Genomic DNA, 19246 nt, shown 5'->3' with positions numbered 1-19246 from the left:
CAGATCTTTAGGTCTTCTCCCTACTGAAAAGATATGTTAAAGAAAGCTTTACCTTTCTATTATGTTTCACCCAAAATGTGATCATTCGTATTTTTTCTATAAGGGTAATGTGAATTCTCCTTCTGTTGGCACCTGGTTCATTTTTCTGTCTCTGTGCAACTTACACGTACAGTCTATTACAGGAACCAGTTAACTACCTCTTCAAAAATAATTTTTAAAAAAGGAAAAAGTTTTAGCTTTCACATCAACACAAAAGATGAGGGAAGAAATTGAAAACAAACAACTTTGGCCAGGTGCGATGGCTCACACCTGTAATTCCAGCAGGCATGAGGCAAGCGGATCACCTGAGGTCAGGGGTTCAAGACCAGCTTGGCTAATATGGTGAAACCCTTTCTCTACTAAAAATACAAAAAGTAGCCTGGCATGGTAGCAGGCGCCTGTAGTCCCAGCTCCGGGGAGCGGTGGGCAGAAGGGAGAGGAAGGAAGGGAGGAAACCAACTCCTGTCCTGGGCTGCAGAGTGGCTCAGAACCCATTTGTTGGCAGGGGGAGGGGTTGCAAATAAGCACTGTAAACCTTTCATAAATTATGATAGTAATAGTCCTGTTTTCCTTTGCTTGCCTTACCTTTTTTTTTTTTTTTTTTTAGGTAATCATATCGCCAGCAATTACTTATCTTTGTTAATGTTTGAATTGAAAATCTTATGGAAAGGCTAGCCAATCTTTGGGTAGTTTGTGAATTTCCATGTGGCCTCTTTCATCTCTTTTCTACACCTTAAGCCAAAACAGTGGCCCTTCCCATCAGAACCCCAATTTTATTCATCATTTTACTTGTAAAGCGTAAAAGTTAAGAGTTTTAATTCATGCACATTATTGAAATTAAGAGACCGTGCTCTGGGCTGAGCACAGTGGCCCACACCTGTATGGGAGGTTGAGGTCAGAAGTCTTGAGACCGGCCTGATGAACATGGCTAAGCCCCCTCTCTACTAAAAATACAAAAATCAGCTAGGCGTGGTAGCAGTTACCTGTGATCCCATGTACTCGGGAGGCTAAGGCAGGAGAATCGCTTGAACCCAGGAGGGGGAGGTTTCAGTAAGCCAAGATTGCACCACTGCACTCCAGCCTGGGTGATAAAGCAAGACTCTGTCTGCCTCAAAAAAAAAAAGGGGGAACTGTGTTCTCTCAAGTGACTGTGTTTCATCCTAGTAAACTTAGATAAGGTGCTTTTTAAAACTTCACTTTATCAGATATACTCTTAAAAAAATGCTTATCTCTGAACTGCCCTAATTTCTCTTCTCTCCAGTAAATTATCCATAAGATGATCACCTGAATACCACAAATAATATAAATTGTAGGACACAAAACTTTTACCCTGTTTTGAATGTCCCTTATGTTATAACGCTTATATGTATCCAAACGTATTCTCCAGATAACGAAGTCAGCTTGTTGTGATATAAAGCCCCTAGCTAACAGTAGATAGCTGATACTTGTTGTTGAGTATGTTGCATTCAGTGAATTGAATCTTAACCGAGACCAAAGAGCTGGTCTTGCGTGGTTGTGTACTGACAGGGTGTGCTCATTGGTTCCTCACAGGAGACTCCTGTGCTGAGCAGAATCGAAAAACAAAAGCGCAAAGAGGAGGAGGAGGAGGAGCGTCAGATTCTTCTAGCAGTGCAGAAGAAGGAGCAGGAGCAGATGCTAAAGGAAGAGAGGAAACGCGAGTTGGAGGAGAAGGTCAAGGCAGTGGAAGGTACGTGGAGCGCCCTCATGGTCTGGAGAGGTGCGTGTCTGTGGGCCAGCCATCCTGTAGCCAACGCCAGGTCCAGCCAAGTCCACCGTGCATCTGAGTTGCTTCCAGCAGTTTCTATTTAAATATGTCGTGCGTTGTATTCTGACGTGTTCGTTCACCTATATCCACCCTCACTGCCTTTCCATTCCTTCCGAAGCCCTAGTATTGGTCATTAGTGTGTCTTTCAGAATCTGGCTTATTGTTCTGTTCTCTGTGTTCTACACGTGAAATGGAAAAAAAAAAAAATTAAGGTATTGATGAGAGCTGATTTCACGGATATAATTTCGAACGCAAATGAGGTATGTTTAAGAAAAGTCATAGATTTTTGTTTATTTTTAGATATGGCCTGATTCACGTCTAGAACATTACAATTGACATTATTAGGACAAAGTTTTCTCAGGTCCAGGTCTTGGCCTGATGAGGCTTTTTTTCTGTTTTTAGTTCTGCAAGCCAAGGATGATAACTGTCTTTAGATTAGATGTGTTCCTTCTTTTGTTTTGTTTAGTTTTGTTTTTTGGAGACAGTCTTGCTCTGGAGCACAGTGGCATAAACTCGGCTCACTGCAACCTCTGCCTCCTGAGTTGAAGCGATTCTCCCACCTCAGCCTCCCGAGTAGCTGGGATTACAGGCACATGTCACCACGCCCAGCTCATTTTTTATATTTTAGTGGAGATGAGGTTTCACCGTATTGCCCAGGCTGGTCTGGAACTCCTGGCCTCGTGATCCACCCACCTCGGCCTCCAAAAGTGCTGGGATTACAGATGTGAGCCACTGCGCCCAGCCTGTCTTTAGATGTTTTCTTAGATAACAATTATATTTATAAGGTCAACCTGATAAATCATATAATAATAAATCATTTGGTCTAGTTTAAGATAGGCCAGGGTTTACCATTTCAATAAGTGTATTGAGTGTTTTAAATTTTTTAATAAAATAGGATAGCAAATTTTTTAATAAAACAGCATAGTGTATAGATTTGGCTTTTTGAATGTAACATTTTGCAGGACAAAATTTTGGCTAGGAAAATTGAAAGATTCTGGCCTTACATACCTATTAAGTAACATAAAGTTACTTAACCTATAATATGCACCTCATTCCTACCAAGATCTTTTTTTTTTTTTAAGATGGAATCTCACTGTGTCCCCCAGGCTGGAGTGCAGTGGTGCAGTCTTGGCTCACCACAACCTCCGCCTCCCAGGTTCAAGTGATTCTCCTGCCTCAGCCTCCCAAGTAGCTGGGACTACAGGCATTCCACCATGCCCAGCTAATGTTTGTGTTTTTAGTAGAAATGGTATTTTGCCACATTGGCCAGACTGGTCTTAAACTCCTGACCTCAAGTGATCTGGCTGCCTCAGCCTCCCAAAGTGTTGGGATTACAGACATGAGCCACCACACTGGACCGCACCAAGAGTTTTAGAATTAATAAAGAAATGATGGTTGGGTGTGGTGGCTCATGCCTGTAATCCCAGCACTTTGGGAGGCCGAGGTGGCCAGGTCACTTGAGGTCAGGAGTTCGAGACCAGCCTGGCCAACATGGCCAGTTGTGGTGGTGCACGTCTGTAATCTCAGCTACTCAGGAGGCTGAGGCAGGAGAATCACTTGAACTCCAGAAGTGGAGGTTGCCGTGAGCCGAGATTGCGCCACTGCGCTCCAGCCTGGGGGGTGGAGGTTGCCGTGAGCCGAGATCGCGTCAGTGCACTCCAGTCTGGGGGGTGGAGGTTGCCGTGAGCCGAGATCGCGCCAGTGCACTCCAGTCTGGGGGGTGGAGGTTGCCGTGAGCCGAGATCGCGCCAGTGCACTCCAGTCTGGGGGGTGGAGGTTGCCGTGAGCCGAGATGCGCCACTGCGCTCCAGCCTAGCGGGTGGAGGTTGCTGTGAGCTGAGATCGCGCCAGTGCACTCCAGTCTGGGTGACAGAGCAAGACTCCATCTCAATAAAAAATAATAATAAAATAAATCCCTTAGTGCATATAATCTACAGGTTTAGCCTGTATCATACTGTGTAGTATATCTCACTTTTAAGATCTTCCATAATTGGCAATTTCCAGTGCTATATTTAAATTCCTCTAGACATAATAAGTGGCTTTTGTTTATATTTTTTAGTGAGATTGTGGGTTTTTTAAATAGGATTCTTACTGAGTACACTTGACATTTTAATTTATATAGGCATGTCTAAAACTCATTTTTATGGCTCAGTTTTCATATTGTAAGATTAATAATACCTGTATTGTAGTCCCCGCTACAGGAGTCATAAATAAAATTAAATCCTAGGAATTAATCAAAGAAGTGAAAGATCTCTACAATGAAAACTATAAAACATGGATGAAAGAAATTGAAAAGAACACCAAAACGTGGAAAGCTTTCTACATTTGTGGATTATAAGACTCAATGTTGTTGGCTGGGCGCGGTGGCTCACGCCTGTAATCCCAGCACTTTGGGAGGCTGAGACGGGCAGATCACGAGGTCAAGAGATAGATACTATCCTGGCCAACATGGTGAAACCCCGTCTCTACTTGAAAAATACAAACTAGCTGGGCCTGGTGGCGTGCGCCTGTAGTCCCAGCTACTCGGGAGGCTGAGGCAGGAGAATTGCTTGAACCTGGGAGGCAGAGGTTGCAGTGAGCCAAGATCGTGCCATTGCACTACAGCCTGGCAACAGAGCGAGACTCTGTCTCCAAAAAAAAAAAAATTAGTATTGTTAAAATGTCCATACTACTCAAAGCAATCCAGCGATTCAGTGCAGTCTCTACCAAAATACCAACAACATTCTTCACAGAAATAGAAAAAAAAAAAACCTAAAATTTATATGGAACCACAAAAGACCCAGAATAGGCAAGGCTGTCCTAACCAAAAAGGGCAAAACTGGAGGACTTAACCTGACTTCAGATTATGCTTCAGAGCTATGGTGATCAAAACAGCATAGAACTGGCACAAAAACAAACACAGAGACAAATGGAACAGAAGAGAGAACCCAGAAACAAGTCCACACACCTGCAGCGACCTCATTTTTGACACAGGTGCCAAGAACGTACGCCGGAGAAAAGACTTCCCTTCTACAAATGGTGCTAGAGAAACTTGATATCCACACGCACAAGAAGAAAACTAGACCGCTATCTCCCGCCATACACAAAAATAAAATCAAAGTGGATTAAACAATTACATCTCAGACCCCAAATGATGAAACTCCTACAAGAAAAAACTTGGAGCCGGACGTGGTGGCTCACGCTTGTAATCCAAGCACTTTGGAGGCCAAAGCGGGCAGATCACCTGAGGTCGGGAGTTCAAGACCAGCCTGGCCAATATGGTGAAACCCCGTCTTTAAAAGAAAAAAAAAACTTAGAGAAACCCTCCAGGACATTGTTCTCTGGGCAAAGATTTCTTGAGCAATACCCTACAAGCATAGGCACCCCAAAGCAAAAATGGACAAATGGGATCCCATCAGGTTAAAAAGCTTCCGTACAGCAAAGGAGACAGTCAGCAAAGTGAAGAGACAACCCACAGAATGGGAGAAAACATTTACAAACTGCCCAGTTGAGAAGGGATTCATAACCAGAGCGTATAAGGAGCTGAAACAACTCTTAGGAAAAAGCCAGTTAGTAAACTGGGCAAAAGCTTTCGATACACGTTTCTCGAAGTCATACGGATGGAAAACAAGGCCAGGCATGTTGAGTCATGCTTGTAAGCTCAGCACTTTGGGAGGCCAAGGCTGGCAGATTGTTTAGGCCCAGGAGTTCAAGACCAGCCTAGGCAACATGGTGAAATCCCATCTCTACAAAAATAGGCAAAAATCAGCCAAGCATGGTGGTTCATTCCTGTAGTCCCAGCTACGTGAGAGGTTGAGATGGACAGATAGCTTGAGCCTGGGAGGTCCAGGCTGCAGTGAGCCAAGATCGTGCCACTGCACTCCATCCTGGGCAACAGAGCTAGACATTGTCTCAAAAAATTAAAAAAAAAAAACAAAACAGCGGCCAGGTGTGATGGCTCATGCCTGTAATCCCAGTACATTGGGAGGCCAAGGAGGGCAGATCACTTGAGGTCTGGAGTTCAAGACCAACCTGACCAACATGGTGAAACCCTGCCTCTACTAAAAATACCAAAATGAGCAGGGCATGGTGTGGTGCACACCTGTAATCCCAGCTACTTGGGCGGCTGAGGCAGCAGAATCACTTGAGCCTGGGAGGCCGAGGTTGCCGTGAGCAGAGATCAAACCGAGACTATGCTCCAGCCTTGGCAATAGAGCAAGATTCTGTCTTTAAAAAAAAAAGAAAAGCAAACAGGCATATGAAAAAGTGCACAGCATCATGATCATCAGAGAAATGCAAATCAAACTCCCATGAGATATCATCTCACACGGTCAAAACGGTTTCTATCCAAAGGACAGGCAGTAACAGATGCTGGTGAGGTTGTGAGGAAGGGAAGTCCTCATACACTGTTGGTAGGAACCTAAGTTAGTACCCCACTAGGGAGAACAGTTTAGGGGTTCATTAGAAAGCTAAGAAGAGAGCTACCCTCAAATCCATTAATCCCACCACTGGGTATACACCTACAAGAAAGGAAATCAATATATTGAAGAGACGTCTGCACGTCCCTGTTGGTTGCAGCTCTGTTCACAATAGCCATGATTTGGAAGCAGCCTAAGTGTCTTTCAGCAAATGAATGGATAAAGAAAATGTGGAATACACAGAGGAATACTATTCAGCTGTAAAAAGGAAGATTCAGTCGTTGGCAACAACATGAAGAGAACCGGAGGTTACCATTTTAAATGAAATAAGTTAGGCACAGAAAGACAAACATGGCATATTCTCACTTAACCTGTGGGATCTAAAAATCAAACTCCTTGAACCTGTGGAGACAGAGAGGGAAAGGGTGGTTGCCAGAGGCCGGGATGGTAGCAGAGGGCTGGGGGAGGTGGGATGGTTAACTGGTAAAAAAAATAGTTATTAGGAACGAACAAGACCTAGTGTTCCATAGCACAGCAGGGAAGTGCTGCCTTTTTTTTTTTTTTTTTTTTTTTTGTGAGACAGACTCACTCTGTTGCCCAGCCTAGGCTGCAGTGGCTTGATCTCGGCTCACTGCAACCTCCACTTCCCAGGTTCTAGTGATTCTTGTGCCTCAGCCTCCCCAGTAGCTGTGATTACAGGCATGCACTACCACACCTGGCTAATATTTGTATTTTTAGTAGAGGCGGAGTTTTGCCATGTTGGCCAGGCTGGTCTCAAACTCCTGGCCTCAAGCGATCCACCCACCTCGGCCTCCCAAACTGCTGGGAGTACAGGCGTGAGCACATACCCAGCCAGAAGTAACAGTACTGTTTTCATTGCAGGGGTGAGAAGGTGGAGAGTACACAAATATTTTGGGATAATAGTGAAGAGTGATCTGAATTAAAACTAGCCAGGTTTACAGGTAGAGGGTGACATGGCTGGGCGTGGTGGCGCCACCTGTGGGCCCTGTTACTTGGGAGGCTGTGGGGTGAGGATCCTTCGAGCCCCGGAGGTCAAGGCTGCAGTGAGCCCTGGTTTCCCCACTGCACTCAGCCTGGGGAACATAGCAAGACCATCTCTCAAACAAAGAAGAAAGTCCTCTCTGAAGATTTGACATTTAAAGAAAGTGCATGAGGGTGCCCCGTGAGAGCCTGAAGCGGGAAGCGCAGTGCAGATCTGAGCAGGGGCACCCAGGCAAGGATGTGTAGCGGGAAGTCCGGCGGCTGGGGTGGACTGGGGTGGACAAAACAAGCACGGGAAGGCTGGCTGGGCGGGGCCTGCTGGGCAGCCCAGATTGCGTCAGGTTAGGCTGCGCAGACCTCGTTAGAAGGATTAAAGGAAAACAGGCCGGGCGTGGTGGCTCACGCCTGTAATGCAAGCACTCTGAAGGCCAAGGGGGGCGGATCACCTGAGGTCGGGAGTTCAAGACCAGCCTGACCAACATGGTGAAACCCCTTCTTAAATAAATAAATAAATAAAACAGGACAGCCTCTAACACATTTAAAGTCACAAATGATAGGTCTTATGGAAGGAATTTCTGTAAGCCATCAGATACTTACAGTAACCTTTTCCAGACTTTTTAGTAGCTTCCAACTATAACAAGAGACATAATCAGTTACTAATTGGACACTTTTAAAAATTACAGCAGTTTATTCAGAGAAACCAGCTTTGTGTGACATTAAGTTCTAAGAGAATTCTGTGGGTCCTTTTAACATAATGAGTAATATTTGTGTTGGGACTGGCTGAGAAATTTCATGTAGATGTTAAGATCCACCTGTAAATAGAGCCATCCTCTGTTGTAAGCTGGTATTTACATCTAGCATCTCAGCAGTGCCAACAGTCACTTGTCGCAGAGTTCCCTGAGTTTGTTTTCAAAACTTCTGTCATCTGGCATGACTGCATACTTTCAAGGACACGACTCAGAGCTTTTACTTATTTAAAAACTTGAAAGGAGGAAAGTAGATTAAGAAAAAAAAGCATGGCCAAGCACAGTGGCTCACGCCTGTAATCCCAGCACTTTGGAGGCCGAAGTGGGCAGATCACAAGGTCAGGAGATCAAGACCATTCCAGCCAACATGGTGGAACCCCGCCTCTACTAAACATACAAAAAAATTAGCCAGGCATGGTGGCGCACGCCTGTAGTCCCAGCTACTCGGGAGGCTGAGGCAGGTGATTCATTTGAACCTGGGAGGCAGAGGCTACAGTGAGCCGAGATCATGCCACTGCATTCCAGCCTGGGCGACAGCGCGAGACTCCATCTCAAAAAAAAAAGAATAAAAAAGAAAAGAAATCAAAAAGTGAAACAGCCAGGTGTCCACCAGTGGATAAATGGAGAAACTGAATGCAGCATACACTTAGAGTGCGGTGTTACTCAGCCTTAAGAGGGAAGGAGGCCGGGCGCGGTGGCTCACGCCTGTAATCCCAGCACTGTGGGAGGCCGAGGCGGGTGGATCACAAGGTCAAGAGATCGAGACCATCCTGGTCAACATGGTGAAACCCTGTTTCTACTAAAAGTACAAAAATTAGCTGGGCATGGTAGCACGTGCCTGTAATCCTAGTTACTCAGGAGGCTGAGGCAGGAGAATTGCTTGAACCCGAGAGGCGGAGGTTGCTGTGAGCCGAGATTGCACCATTGTACTCGAGCAAAACTCCATCTCAAAAAAAAAAAAAGGGAAGGAAATTCTGAAACATGCAATAGCATAGATGAACCTTGAAGGTATTATAGTAAATGATACCAGCAGGGCACAGGTGGACAAATGTTTTGTACTAGAGGCTGACGGGGGAGGGAAATGGGGAGTCAGTGTTTAATGTTGCAGACTGGAGTGATGAGAAGATTCTAGAAATGGACAGTGGCGATGGCTGCACAACATGACTTGCACACTCAACGCTCCTGAATTGTACGCTCCGTTAACTCGGTGATATGTCTGGGAAACTGCAGAATGAGGGGAAGCTGGCCATGACGAAAGAGGTAACTTGTGGCCAGTCGGGGTCCGGCCTTGAAAACCAAAACTGCACGAGATGCTTCAGCAGAGAGAACGTCGCATGACTCTTTGCTTAAATGGGAGTTAGGAAAAAAAGGTTAATAGGATCCATGTGGTGACACAGAGGGAGTGTCAGAACCTGCAAGCCCAGGGGACGCTCTACAGAGCTGGACCTCAGGCATCTGAAGGTGGGGGCTGCCGCCCCACCGCTAGCACTCTTGAAGGCAGTCGGACTCCAGAAGAACCTGGCCGGCGTCACCAAGTGTGGCTTTGCAGATGCAGGATCCCAGCCCCAGCACCACAAAGCAGAATGTGAAAGTTGGATTTGCACCTGTCAGAAAAGGCTTCATCATATGCCAGTGGCACATAGCATGGAAGGTCCTGTATGTCTTCACTCTAAGATCTATAGGGAAAGAATCAGTACAGTAAGGCCAAGAGAATGTTCAGACACAATGATTGAACAGTTTTTTGATTTGATGAAAAACCTTGATCCGCAGCTATAGAAAGCAAGAAGAGATATAAACTGGATATAAATGACATGTAGGTACAGGGAACTGAATTATAGAACTTTCCATTCCATAAAACAACCAATTTGGAAAAAGTAGATCTCCCTGAAAGGATGTTGTGTAATAGCGACAGCAGATGGGAGCAGTAGCAGAATTCAGAAGAGAATGAGCTTGATTGCCAGGTGCAGTGACTCACACCTGTAATCCCAGCAGTTTGGGAGGCCAGGGCAGGAGAGGCACTTGAGTCCGGGAGTTCAAGACCAGCCTGGGCAACATAGTGAGGCCCCATCTCTACACAAAATGTAAAAAGTTATCCAGGCATGGTGGTGCATGCCTGTACTCCCGGCTACTCAGGAGGCCGAGGTAAGAGGATCACCTGAGCCCGGGAGGTCAAGGCTACAGTGAGCCGTGATTGTGCACAGCACTTCAGCCTAGGTGACAGAGCGAGACCCTGTCTCAGAAAAAGGAAGGGGGGTGGGTAGTCAGTTGAATTTTGAATTTTGTGTTAGTTCCCTAGGGCTACCATAACAAATTACGTTAACCAGGTGACATAGAATAACAGAAATGTATTCTCTCATAGTCCTGGAGGTGAGAAATCCAAAATCTAGGTATTGACAGGGTTTCACTTTGAATCCTCTAGGTGAGAGTCTGTGGCTCTTCTAGCTTCTGGTAGGTTCAGGCCTTCCTTGGGTTGTGGCAATTTCTGCAAACTTAGAATAGAATGGAATTTCCTCGGCCAGTATCTTAATAATCCAGGCAGACATTCTACTTAGAAGGGAAACATTAGAAGCGTTTTCTTTAAAGTCAGGATAAACACAAGGATTTTCTGCATTGTTAACAACTCATACTGTACGGTAAGAGTTTCGTGTCTAGAAAGAAAAATGCATAGATAATGTATACATATATACATATTTGGGTAGTGTATTACTTGAAACTCCAAGAAAATGACCCAGGAAACTTTTGTACCTAAGAAATAATTCATTCACCAAGGGGCTTCTTTTTTTTTTTTTTTTTTGAGATGGAGTACAATGGCTCGAACTCAGCTCACTGCAACCTCTGCTCCCAGATTTAAGCGATTCTCCCGCCTCTGTCCCCCAAGTAGCTGGGATTGCAGGCGCCTACCACCACACCCAGCTAATTTTTGTATTTTTAGTAGATATGGGTTTCACCAAGTTGGTCAGGCTGGTCTTGAACTCCTGGCCTCAGGTGATCCACCTGCCTTGACCCCCCCAAAGTGCTGAGATTATAGGCATGAGCCACCGTGCCCAGCCATTCGTTATTCTATAAATGCCAACATGAATACTTTTATTAAAAGATAGCATGACCCACTAGCAATGACTGTTTCTAACACATGGTCAATAGTCTCTAAATATAGTTTCCTTCTAGAAGGAACTAAGACTGTTTTGACAAATGACTAATTCCAATACTGGGGCAGGAAATATAAGGTGAACCTAGACTATTTTATAACAGAAAGCAAGGAAGCATCAGAGACTGCTGGGAGGTCTATCAACAGATACAGGAGCTGAGGCTGGGCGCAGTGGCTCACGCCTGTAATCCCAGCCCTTTGGGAAGCTAAGGTGGGCGGATCGCCTGAGGTCAGGAGTTTGAGACCAACCTGGCCAACATGTAAAACCCCACCTCTACTAAAAATACAAAAATTAGCCAAGCTTGGTGGTGTGTGCCTGCAATCCCAGCTACTCAGGAGGCTGAGGCAGGAGATTGACCTGAACTCAGGAGGCAGAGGCTGCCATGAGCCAAAATCACGCCCCTGCATTCTGACCTGGGCGAGAGTAACACTCCATCTCAAAAGAGAAAAAAAAAAAAACAAATACAGAAGCCGGCTTGACAGCACGCATCACTGGCCTAAGATGAGATATTTGAGCATTGGAAAAAAAATCGATTTAAAAATTTAAATATATTCAGAATTCATGAGTTCTTCATGATACTTCAAAACAAGAAAATTACTGTGCCGAGCATGGTGGCTCACCTGAGGTCAGGAGTTCGAAACCAGCCTGACCAACATAGCGCAACCCCATCTCTACTAAAAATACAAAAAAATTAGCCAGGCGTGTGGCACACGCCTGTAAGGAAGCAGAGGCTGGGGAATCGCTTGAACCCAGGAGGCAGAGGTTGCAGTGAGCTAAGACCTCACCACTGCACTCCAGCCAGGGAAACACAGCAAGGTTCTGTCTAAAAAAAAAAAATTATTGCCCACTTTAGCTTTATAGGACAACTTTTTTTTTTTTTTTTTTTTTTTTCTCTTTGAGACGGAGTTTCGCTCCTGTTGCCCAGGCTGGAGTGCAATGGTGCGATCTCGGCTCACCGCAACCTCCGACTCCTGGGTTCAGGCAATTCTCCTGCCTCAGCCTCCTGAGTAGCTGGGATTACAGGCACGCGCCACCATGCCCAGATGATTTTTTGTAGTTTCAGTAGAGACGGGGTTTCACCATGTTGACCAGGATGGTCTCGATCTCTTGACCTCGTGATCCACCCACCTCGGCCTCCCAAAGTGCTGGGATTACAGGCGTGAGCCACCGCGCCCGGCCCCTAGGACAACTTATTTTAAAAACTCGTTAAATAGAAGCAAAGAAAATTTTTGTTTTCTTCACACACTGTATTTCAGAATATGCAAACAACTGACCAAAAAAGAATAGAATTTGGTCAATAAATGCAGCAGAAATAATAGAGTAACAAGTGATAAATGGACCTATGGGTAGCTTTTCCCAACTCAAGGTTTCAGGAAGTGATTAAGTCCCAGTGTTCTAAAGTGGGACTTTTTCTATAAAAGGCCACAATGTAAATGTTTTTGGCTTCAAAGTTATGCAGGGCATTGTTCCAATAAAACTTCATTTATCAAAGCAGGTTGCGGCCTCCACGCTGTGGTTTGAGGTTTGTAGACCGCTGTCCTAATGTATTCATTGTATGTAATGAATTAACCTTTATCCTGTGCACCTTTTACTAGGTGCGTACTAGTTAGAGGTGCTAGATATGACACTATCCTTGGAAGGAGTGAGAAAATGGGCGCTAAGTCTCCTTGCAACTTAGTTCTGTCTTAGGACTCAGATTAACCTTCCAGCTGCTAAAAGCATTGGGTAAAAGACAATGAGATACTTTATAATGGGAGGATTCGGCTGACAGCACCTGAACACACTGATCAAATTTGGCATCACAGAGAGAAGTAGACATTACATCTCCTGATGTAATGAGAGTGAACGTACACAGCATCGTCTGTGAAGTACTGTTGGCCAGAATTCGGGTTTGTTTTATCAGAGCCTCTTGTTATAACTGCCAGTTTAAGGGAAATAGAAGGGATGGGGGAGCACATGTACCCTACAGTGAGGACGCCATCAGCTCCGTCCACGGTGTAGGAAACCCAACAGGAACAAAACAACCCAGTTTTTTCAGTGAACAAATGAGGAGACACTTGTTAGAAATTCAAGATTTAAGAGTCATAGCAGCCAAGTGCAGTATGTAGACCTTTTTGAATTTGATTTGAACAAACCACCTTTTTTTATTTTTTTTTTTAAACAGAGTCAGGGTCTTGCTATGTTGCCCAGGCTGGTCTCGACCTTCTAGGCTCAGGTGATCCTCCCACCTCAGGCTCCCAAGGTGCATGAACCACCACAACCTGCTACAAACCAACTTAAAAAAAAAATGCCAGGCATGGTGGCTCACACCTGTAATCCCAGCGCTGTGGGAGGCCAAGGCAGGCAGATCACTTAAGGCCAGGAGTTCGAGACCAGCCTGGCCAACATGGCTAAACCCCGTCTCTACTAAAAATCCAAAAATTCGCCAGATGTGGTATTGCATTTCTGTAATCGCAGCTACTCGGGAGATTAAGGCACAAGAATTGCTTGAACCCGGGAAGCAGAGGTTGCAGTGAGCTAAGATTGCACCATCGCACTCCGGCCTGGGCAACAGAGTGAGACTCTATCTCAAAGAAAAACAAAAAAATATTATGGTAGCCTGACATAGTGGCTTACACCTGTAATCCCTGCACCTTGGGAGGTAGAAGTGGGCAGATCACTTGAGCTGAAGAGTTTGAGAGCAGCCTAGCCAATGTGGTGAAACCCTGTCTCTACTAAAAATACAATAATTACCCAGGCATGGAGGCATATGCCTGTAATCCCAGCCATCTGGGAAGTTGAGGCATGGGAATTGCTTGAACCCAAGAGGCAGAGGCTGCAGTGAGCCAAAGTCACACCACTGTACTCCAGCCTGGGTGACAGAGTAAGACTCTGTCTCCAAAAAAAAAAAAAAAAAATTTATATGGATCTCGACACACTGTTTCTAAAATTCATATAAAAGAGCAAAGGGCTTTGTATAGCCGTGATAACTTACAAAAACAATAGGGACAGTCATTATACCGAATAGATCAAATCTGCAGTGATTAAGAGAGAATGGTATTGGCTTAGAGATAGTAACACCAGAAGCAGACCTCAAGAGAGAACATGGGTTTTTCAGAAACCCCGCCCGGCATGCTGGTGTGTGCCTGTAGTCCCAGCCACTCAGGTCTCTGAGCTGGGAGGATCCCTCACGCACAGGAGTTCGAGGCTGCAGTGAGCTGTGATCGCAACAATTCGAGACCCCTGTGTCTTTGGGGGGGAACAGTGGTATCAGTACACTTGTTCATTTATAAGGAAAAAATGTACATCCCTGCTCCTTATATAAGTTCCAGATTTCCAGACACACTAAAGGCCAAAACCTTTCTAAAGAAGTTATAGGTGAATATCTTTAAGATACTGGGATAAAAATAATTTTTAAGTACAAAAAGCAGAAACTGTAAGGGGAGAGAGAGAGCCTGACACATTTGATTACATTATTTATTTGAAACATACATGTGGCAGAAACACCGTTAACAAAATAAAAAGACAAATTGCAGAGTAGAAGAACATAATTTTAACACACATCAACGAAAACTTACTCAGATTATTTTAAAGCATTCTCCAAATAAGTAAGAACCTTAGTAGTCCACAGGCACAAAGACAAATGAACAGGAAATTCACAGAAGAGAACACGAAATGTGCAGCAGTAGTAAACGTGAAAATAGGTAAATATTAGGTTCCGTATCACTCCAGTCAGGAAGACGCACGTGAAACATCCAAAGCGTATGTTATATTCGTGAGTTTGGCTAAGATGCAAATGTTTTATCGTACTAAATGAACGTGAGGTAAATGAGATTGCTACCTAAAAAGTAGATATAGGCCAGGTGCGGTGGCTTACTCCTGTAATCCCAGCACTTTGGGAGGCTGAGGTGGGCGGATCACTGGAGGTTGGGAGTTGGAGACCAGCCTGGCCAACGTGGTGAAACCCCGTCTCTACTAAAAATACAAAAAGTAGCCAGGTGTGGTAGCAGTGCCGTAGTCCCAGCGACTCGGGAGGCTGAGGCAAGAGAATCTCTTGAAGCTGGGAGGTGGAGGTTGCAGTGAGCTGAGATCACACCACTCCACTTTTTTAGCCTGGGCAACAGAGTAAGACTCTGTTTCCAAAAAAAAACAAAAAAACATTTTAGACAGCACTTTTAAAAAAATAACCTCATTGGGGCCGGGCTCGGTGGCGCGTGCCTGTAGTCCCAGCTATTCAGGAGGCTGAGGCAGGAGAATTGCCTGAACCCAGGAGGTGGAGGCTGCGGTGAGCCGAGATGGCGCCATTGCACTCCAGCCTGGGCAACAAGAGCGAAACTCCATCTCAAAAAAAAAAAATTATTATGATTATTATAATAACGTCATTGGAAATGCTAGACACCATTGGACAGTGCCTGGTGGAGTTTGTGTGTATATACTTTACTACTATCTGGTAATTCTGCTGTTGGATTCACACCGTAGAGAATCCTTACACGCGTGCTTGAGAAGACATGTTTTAAGATACATTTGTTGTTAAAAAAAAAAAAGAAAAACATAAATCTGTTGACACTATTGTTTACAGACTTCTAAAATTGGAATCAAGGAGAATAATGAATTGTTAAGCTGAAGAATAATTATACCCTGAAATACGGTATTAACATTAATAAGACAAAATGTTTAAGATTTGACAGCTTGGGGGATACATGGGAATTCATTAATTTACAGTTTTCTTTATGGTTTAAGTTGTTTTTTTTCCCCAGGAAAAAAAAACTAAAAGTCGGTTTAGACAGTTCTTAGAGACTGAAAAAGAAAGACAACAAATTTTTTTTTAATTTAATGTTTTTAAAAAATATTGGTGATAGCAAACTTCATTAATTAAAAGAGATATAGATTAGCATCACAAATGAAAATAATTTAGGAACCAACGCTCAAGTCAAATGGAGCTCAACAGGGGTCGTGACTTGCCCACAGCAGCAGGCAGGCGAAGATCCTGTCCCTTGTGGAACGGAAGCTAGAACGGGGGAAGGAAATCCCGGCTCTGTGCTGGCTTCTCCCCTGCATCTGTGTGCCTTGCTGTCCGGCAGTCTTGGTTTTCTCGGTGCCTCTTTTCTTTGGCGCCAGCCTCCTTGTTCCCTGAGAGTGGTAAGTGCCCCATGAGGCTGGGAGTGGAGTGCCGAGTATGCCTCTCACGGCCGAGGACGCTTCTCACGGCCGTTGCTGGGAGCCGGGGAAAAATCATCCCTGCCTTCCCGCTCCTTGCCAGGCCCAGCTGCCACCTTGCCCGGTTCCCAGCCAAACTCTCACTGGAGGCAGGGCCTGCTGCCTGCTCGCGGGGTGGGGTGGGGAGCAGACCATTGCTTGCCTGGATGCCTTCATAAACACAGAACGGCAGGAGCCGGGGCGTGCATATAAAATCCGGTGTGTGTTTGCACTGAGAGTCGGGTCCTAAAAGGATTTGCAGTTGTTGCTTTTTCTGAGTAAAAGATGGGAATGGCCTCGAGTCATCCAAGAAGGTAGTCCTCATTTACCCTGTACTTTCTCGTCCTTCTTCGGCTGCCATTCTTCTGTTTCCTTTTGCCTTGCTCCCCCCCACCCCCTCTACACTGTGCCTGTCCTGCCACCTTCCTCCCCGACCTTGAGCTCAGCGTGAGGAGACAGGTTCAGTTATTTTCCCCTTTTCATAAAGCATTCCAGCATAGAAACATTCCAATTACCAAGAAGAGGGTGGCCAAGGAGCGGAAGTCGCTTCACAGTTCTTCTCCCACAGTGGTGATGGAACACGTCAGCGTCTGGAGCACAACTCACTCACCCTTTGTCTTCATTGTAGACCGAGCCAAGAGGAGAAAGCTCAGGGAAGAAAGGGCATGGCTGCTGGCTCAAGGGAAGGAACTCCCTCCAGAACTTTCCCATCTGGACCCCAGTTCTCCCATGAGGGAGGAAAAAAAGACGAAGGACCTGTGAGTATTTATTACAGCAGCAGTGGCGTCTGATAGCATTTGTTAAGCACTCAGGCCCTGCTCAGCACACTCCCCATTGATCCTTACAACAGCCCTGTTGGGTCACATTGTCCCCATGTGGGAGTTCACAGGTTGGCCCTGTACTCACAGCTAGCCCTGGTGCCCTTCCTCAGGCACACAGACATGCCCAGATGCCCTGGCCCCTGACACTCTTCCTGCCACACTCCGTGGGAGCAGAAGTGATACTTACACTAAGCTCTTCCGTCCTCATCCCCTTAATTTAATGAAATCAGAATCTGATTATGATGTGACTTAGGTCTTTGGAAATGTGAATAGCAGTTCATTCTTTTTGAAGTAATTACTTCCTGTGATGTTACTAGGTACATGTATCTTTACTCCTTCCTAAAAATTCAAGAGGCAGATATTCAGTGTTGACCGGGCGTGGTGGCTCACTCCTGTAATCCCAGCACTTTGGGAGGCCAAAGCAGGTGGATCACCTGAGATCAGGAGTTCAAGACCAGCCTGGCCAACATGGAGAAACCCCATCTCTACTAAAAATACAAAATTAGCCAGGCACGGTAGCACTTGCCTGTAGTCCCAACTACTCGGGAGGCTGAAGCAGGAGGATTGCTTGAACCCGGGAGGTGGAGGTTGCAGTGAGCCAAGATTGCACCATTACACTCCAGCCTGGGCAACAAGAGCGAAACTTCATGTCAAAAAATAAATAAATAAATCAGTGTTCATGAGCTCATTTATCATATGCTTCTTTGGATTATTCTTTAGATCACAAAAATATTCATAAGTAAAATAAAGCTTGCTTAAGTTTGTGCTATAAAGCCTGGACAACATAGCAAAACCTCACCTCTACCAAAAATGCAAAAATTTGCCAGGCATGATGGCACACACCTGTTGTCCCAGCTATTCAGGAGGCTGAGGTGAGAGGATCACTGGTACCCAGGAAATCAAGGCTGCAGTGAGCTGTCATGACGCCACTTCACTCCAGCCAAGGCAACAGAGCGAGATCCTGCCTCAAAATAATTAAATAAAATGGAAACGAATGTGCAGTTGAATAACTAACATTCTGGTACTGTAAAGTTCTGGATCATCCAGGCCAACCCCACATTTTCTAGAGGAGAAAAGTGACATTCCCGGTTAAGGTCCACTGTCCCTAATTGTATTTCCAGGGAGTGTTACCAGTGTCACAGGCTCATCTAAACCACACTGTTAGGACTATTCCATCTCTTATTTCAGCTGTGTCTGCTATAGACCTGAGAGAGCGCAGGAGAGAAGGTGGTCAGAGTTACTATTAATGTCTTATTTTATGATTTGCAGCTTTGAGTTGGACGATGATTTCACTGCTATGTATAAAGGTTAGTTCCCATTCTCCACTGTTCCGTTTCTGATGAAAGTTTTCGTCTGTGAGTGTGTTAATCAAGATCTCCTCTCTGGCTCTCAGTTCTAGACGTGGTAAAGGCTCACAAGGATTCCTGGCCCTTTTTGGAACCTGTGGATGAATCTTATGCTCCTAACTATTATCAGATTATTAAGGTAGAAGCAGTCTTTGCAATAATGCTTAGTGTGTATATCTTTCTTGGGCTTTGTCATTTGTTTCTTGTTTTGTGTGTGTGTGTGTGTGTGTGTGTGTGTGTACACATTTTTTTTTATTACATTTTTTCAACTGTCGAAAGTTGATGTGATGTTTCTCATTTTATCTGTTACTCATTACAGACCAGCATTACTGAATTCTCATTCTCTGTCTGACTCTTTCTGTCTCTCTGTATGAAATGTTTTGCTTTCGGAGTATTTTAACTATAAAGAGTTATGTGTCTCATTTAGGCCCCCATGGATATTTCCAGCATGGAGAAGAAACTGAATGGAGGTTTATACTGTACCAAGGAGGAGTTTGTAAATGACATGAAGACCATATTCAGGAATTGTCGAAAGTATAATGGGGAAAGCAGTGGTAAGCGGGGAAGGAGTTTGCGCTGGATCCGTATCTGCTGACCGCTGTAATCAAGAATGAAATGCTTTCTCCTTTAGAAATACGCATCCTAGTGACTTTTCTTTAGGACAGTGCACAGAATGTGTATGAAAAGCCATGGGATTAACCATCCCAGCCACTTACACAGGTTTAGTTTGGTTTTGCTTGTTTGTTTTTTTTTTTTTGTTTTTTTGTTTTTTTGTGAGACGGAGTTTC

General features: G+C 44.9%; 1 protein-coding gene across 6 annotated transcripts in view; it reads left to right on the top strand.

The window, feature by feature from the left end:
• Positions 1–19246, top strand: part of LOC108294860 (cat eye syndrome critical region protein 2) — a 198298-nt gene that overhangs the window by 162850 nt on the left and 16202 nt on the right. For all 6 annotated transcript variants that reach the window (XM_037734359.1, XM_017516861.2, XM_017516860.2 and 3 more), the window contains 5 exons: positions 1591–1747; positions 16920–17049; positions 18382–18419; positions 18506–18597; positions 18886–19012. In XM_037734359.1, coding sequence (XP_037590287.1) covers positions 1591–1747; positions 16920–17049; positions 18382–18419; positions 18506–18597; positions 18886–19012 — 544 coding nt within the window. The remainder of the gene's footprint in view (positions 1–1590; positions 1748–16919; positions 17050–18381; positions 18420–18505; positions 18598–18885; positions 19013–19246) is intronic.

Source organism: Cebus imitator, unplaced genomic scaffold (assembly GCF_001604975.1).
Source record: "Cebus imitator isolate Cc_AM_T3 unplaced genomic scaffold, Cebus_imitator-1.0 Scaffold607, whole genome shotgun sequence".
NCBI lineage: Eukaryota > Metazoa > Chordata > Mammalia > Primates > Cebidae > Cebus > Cebus imitator.
This window is presented reverse-complemented; position numbering and strand designations above follow the sequence as displayed.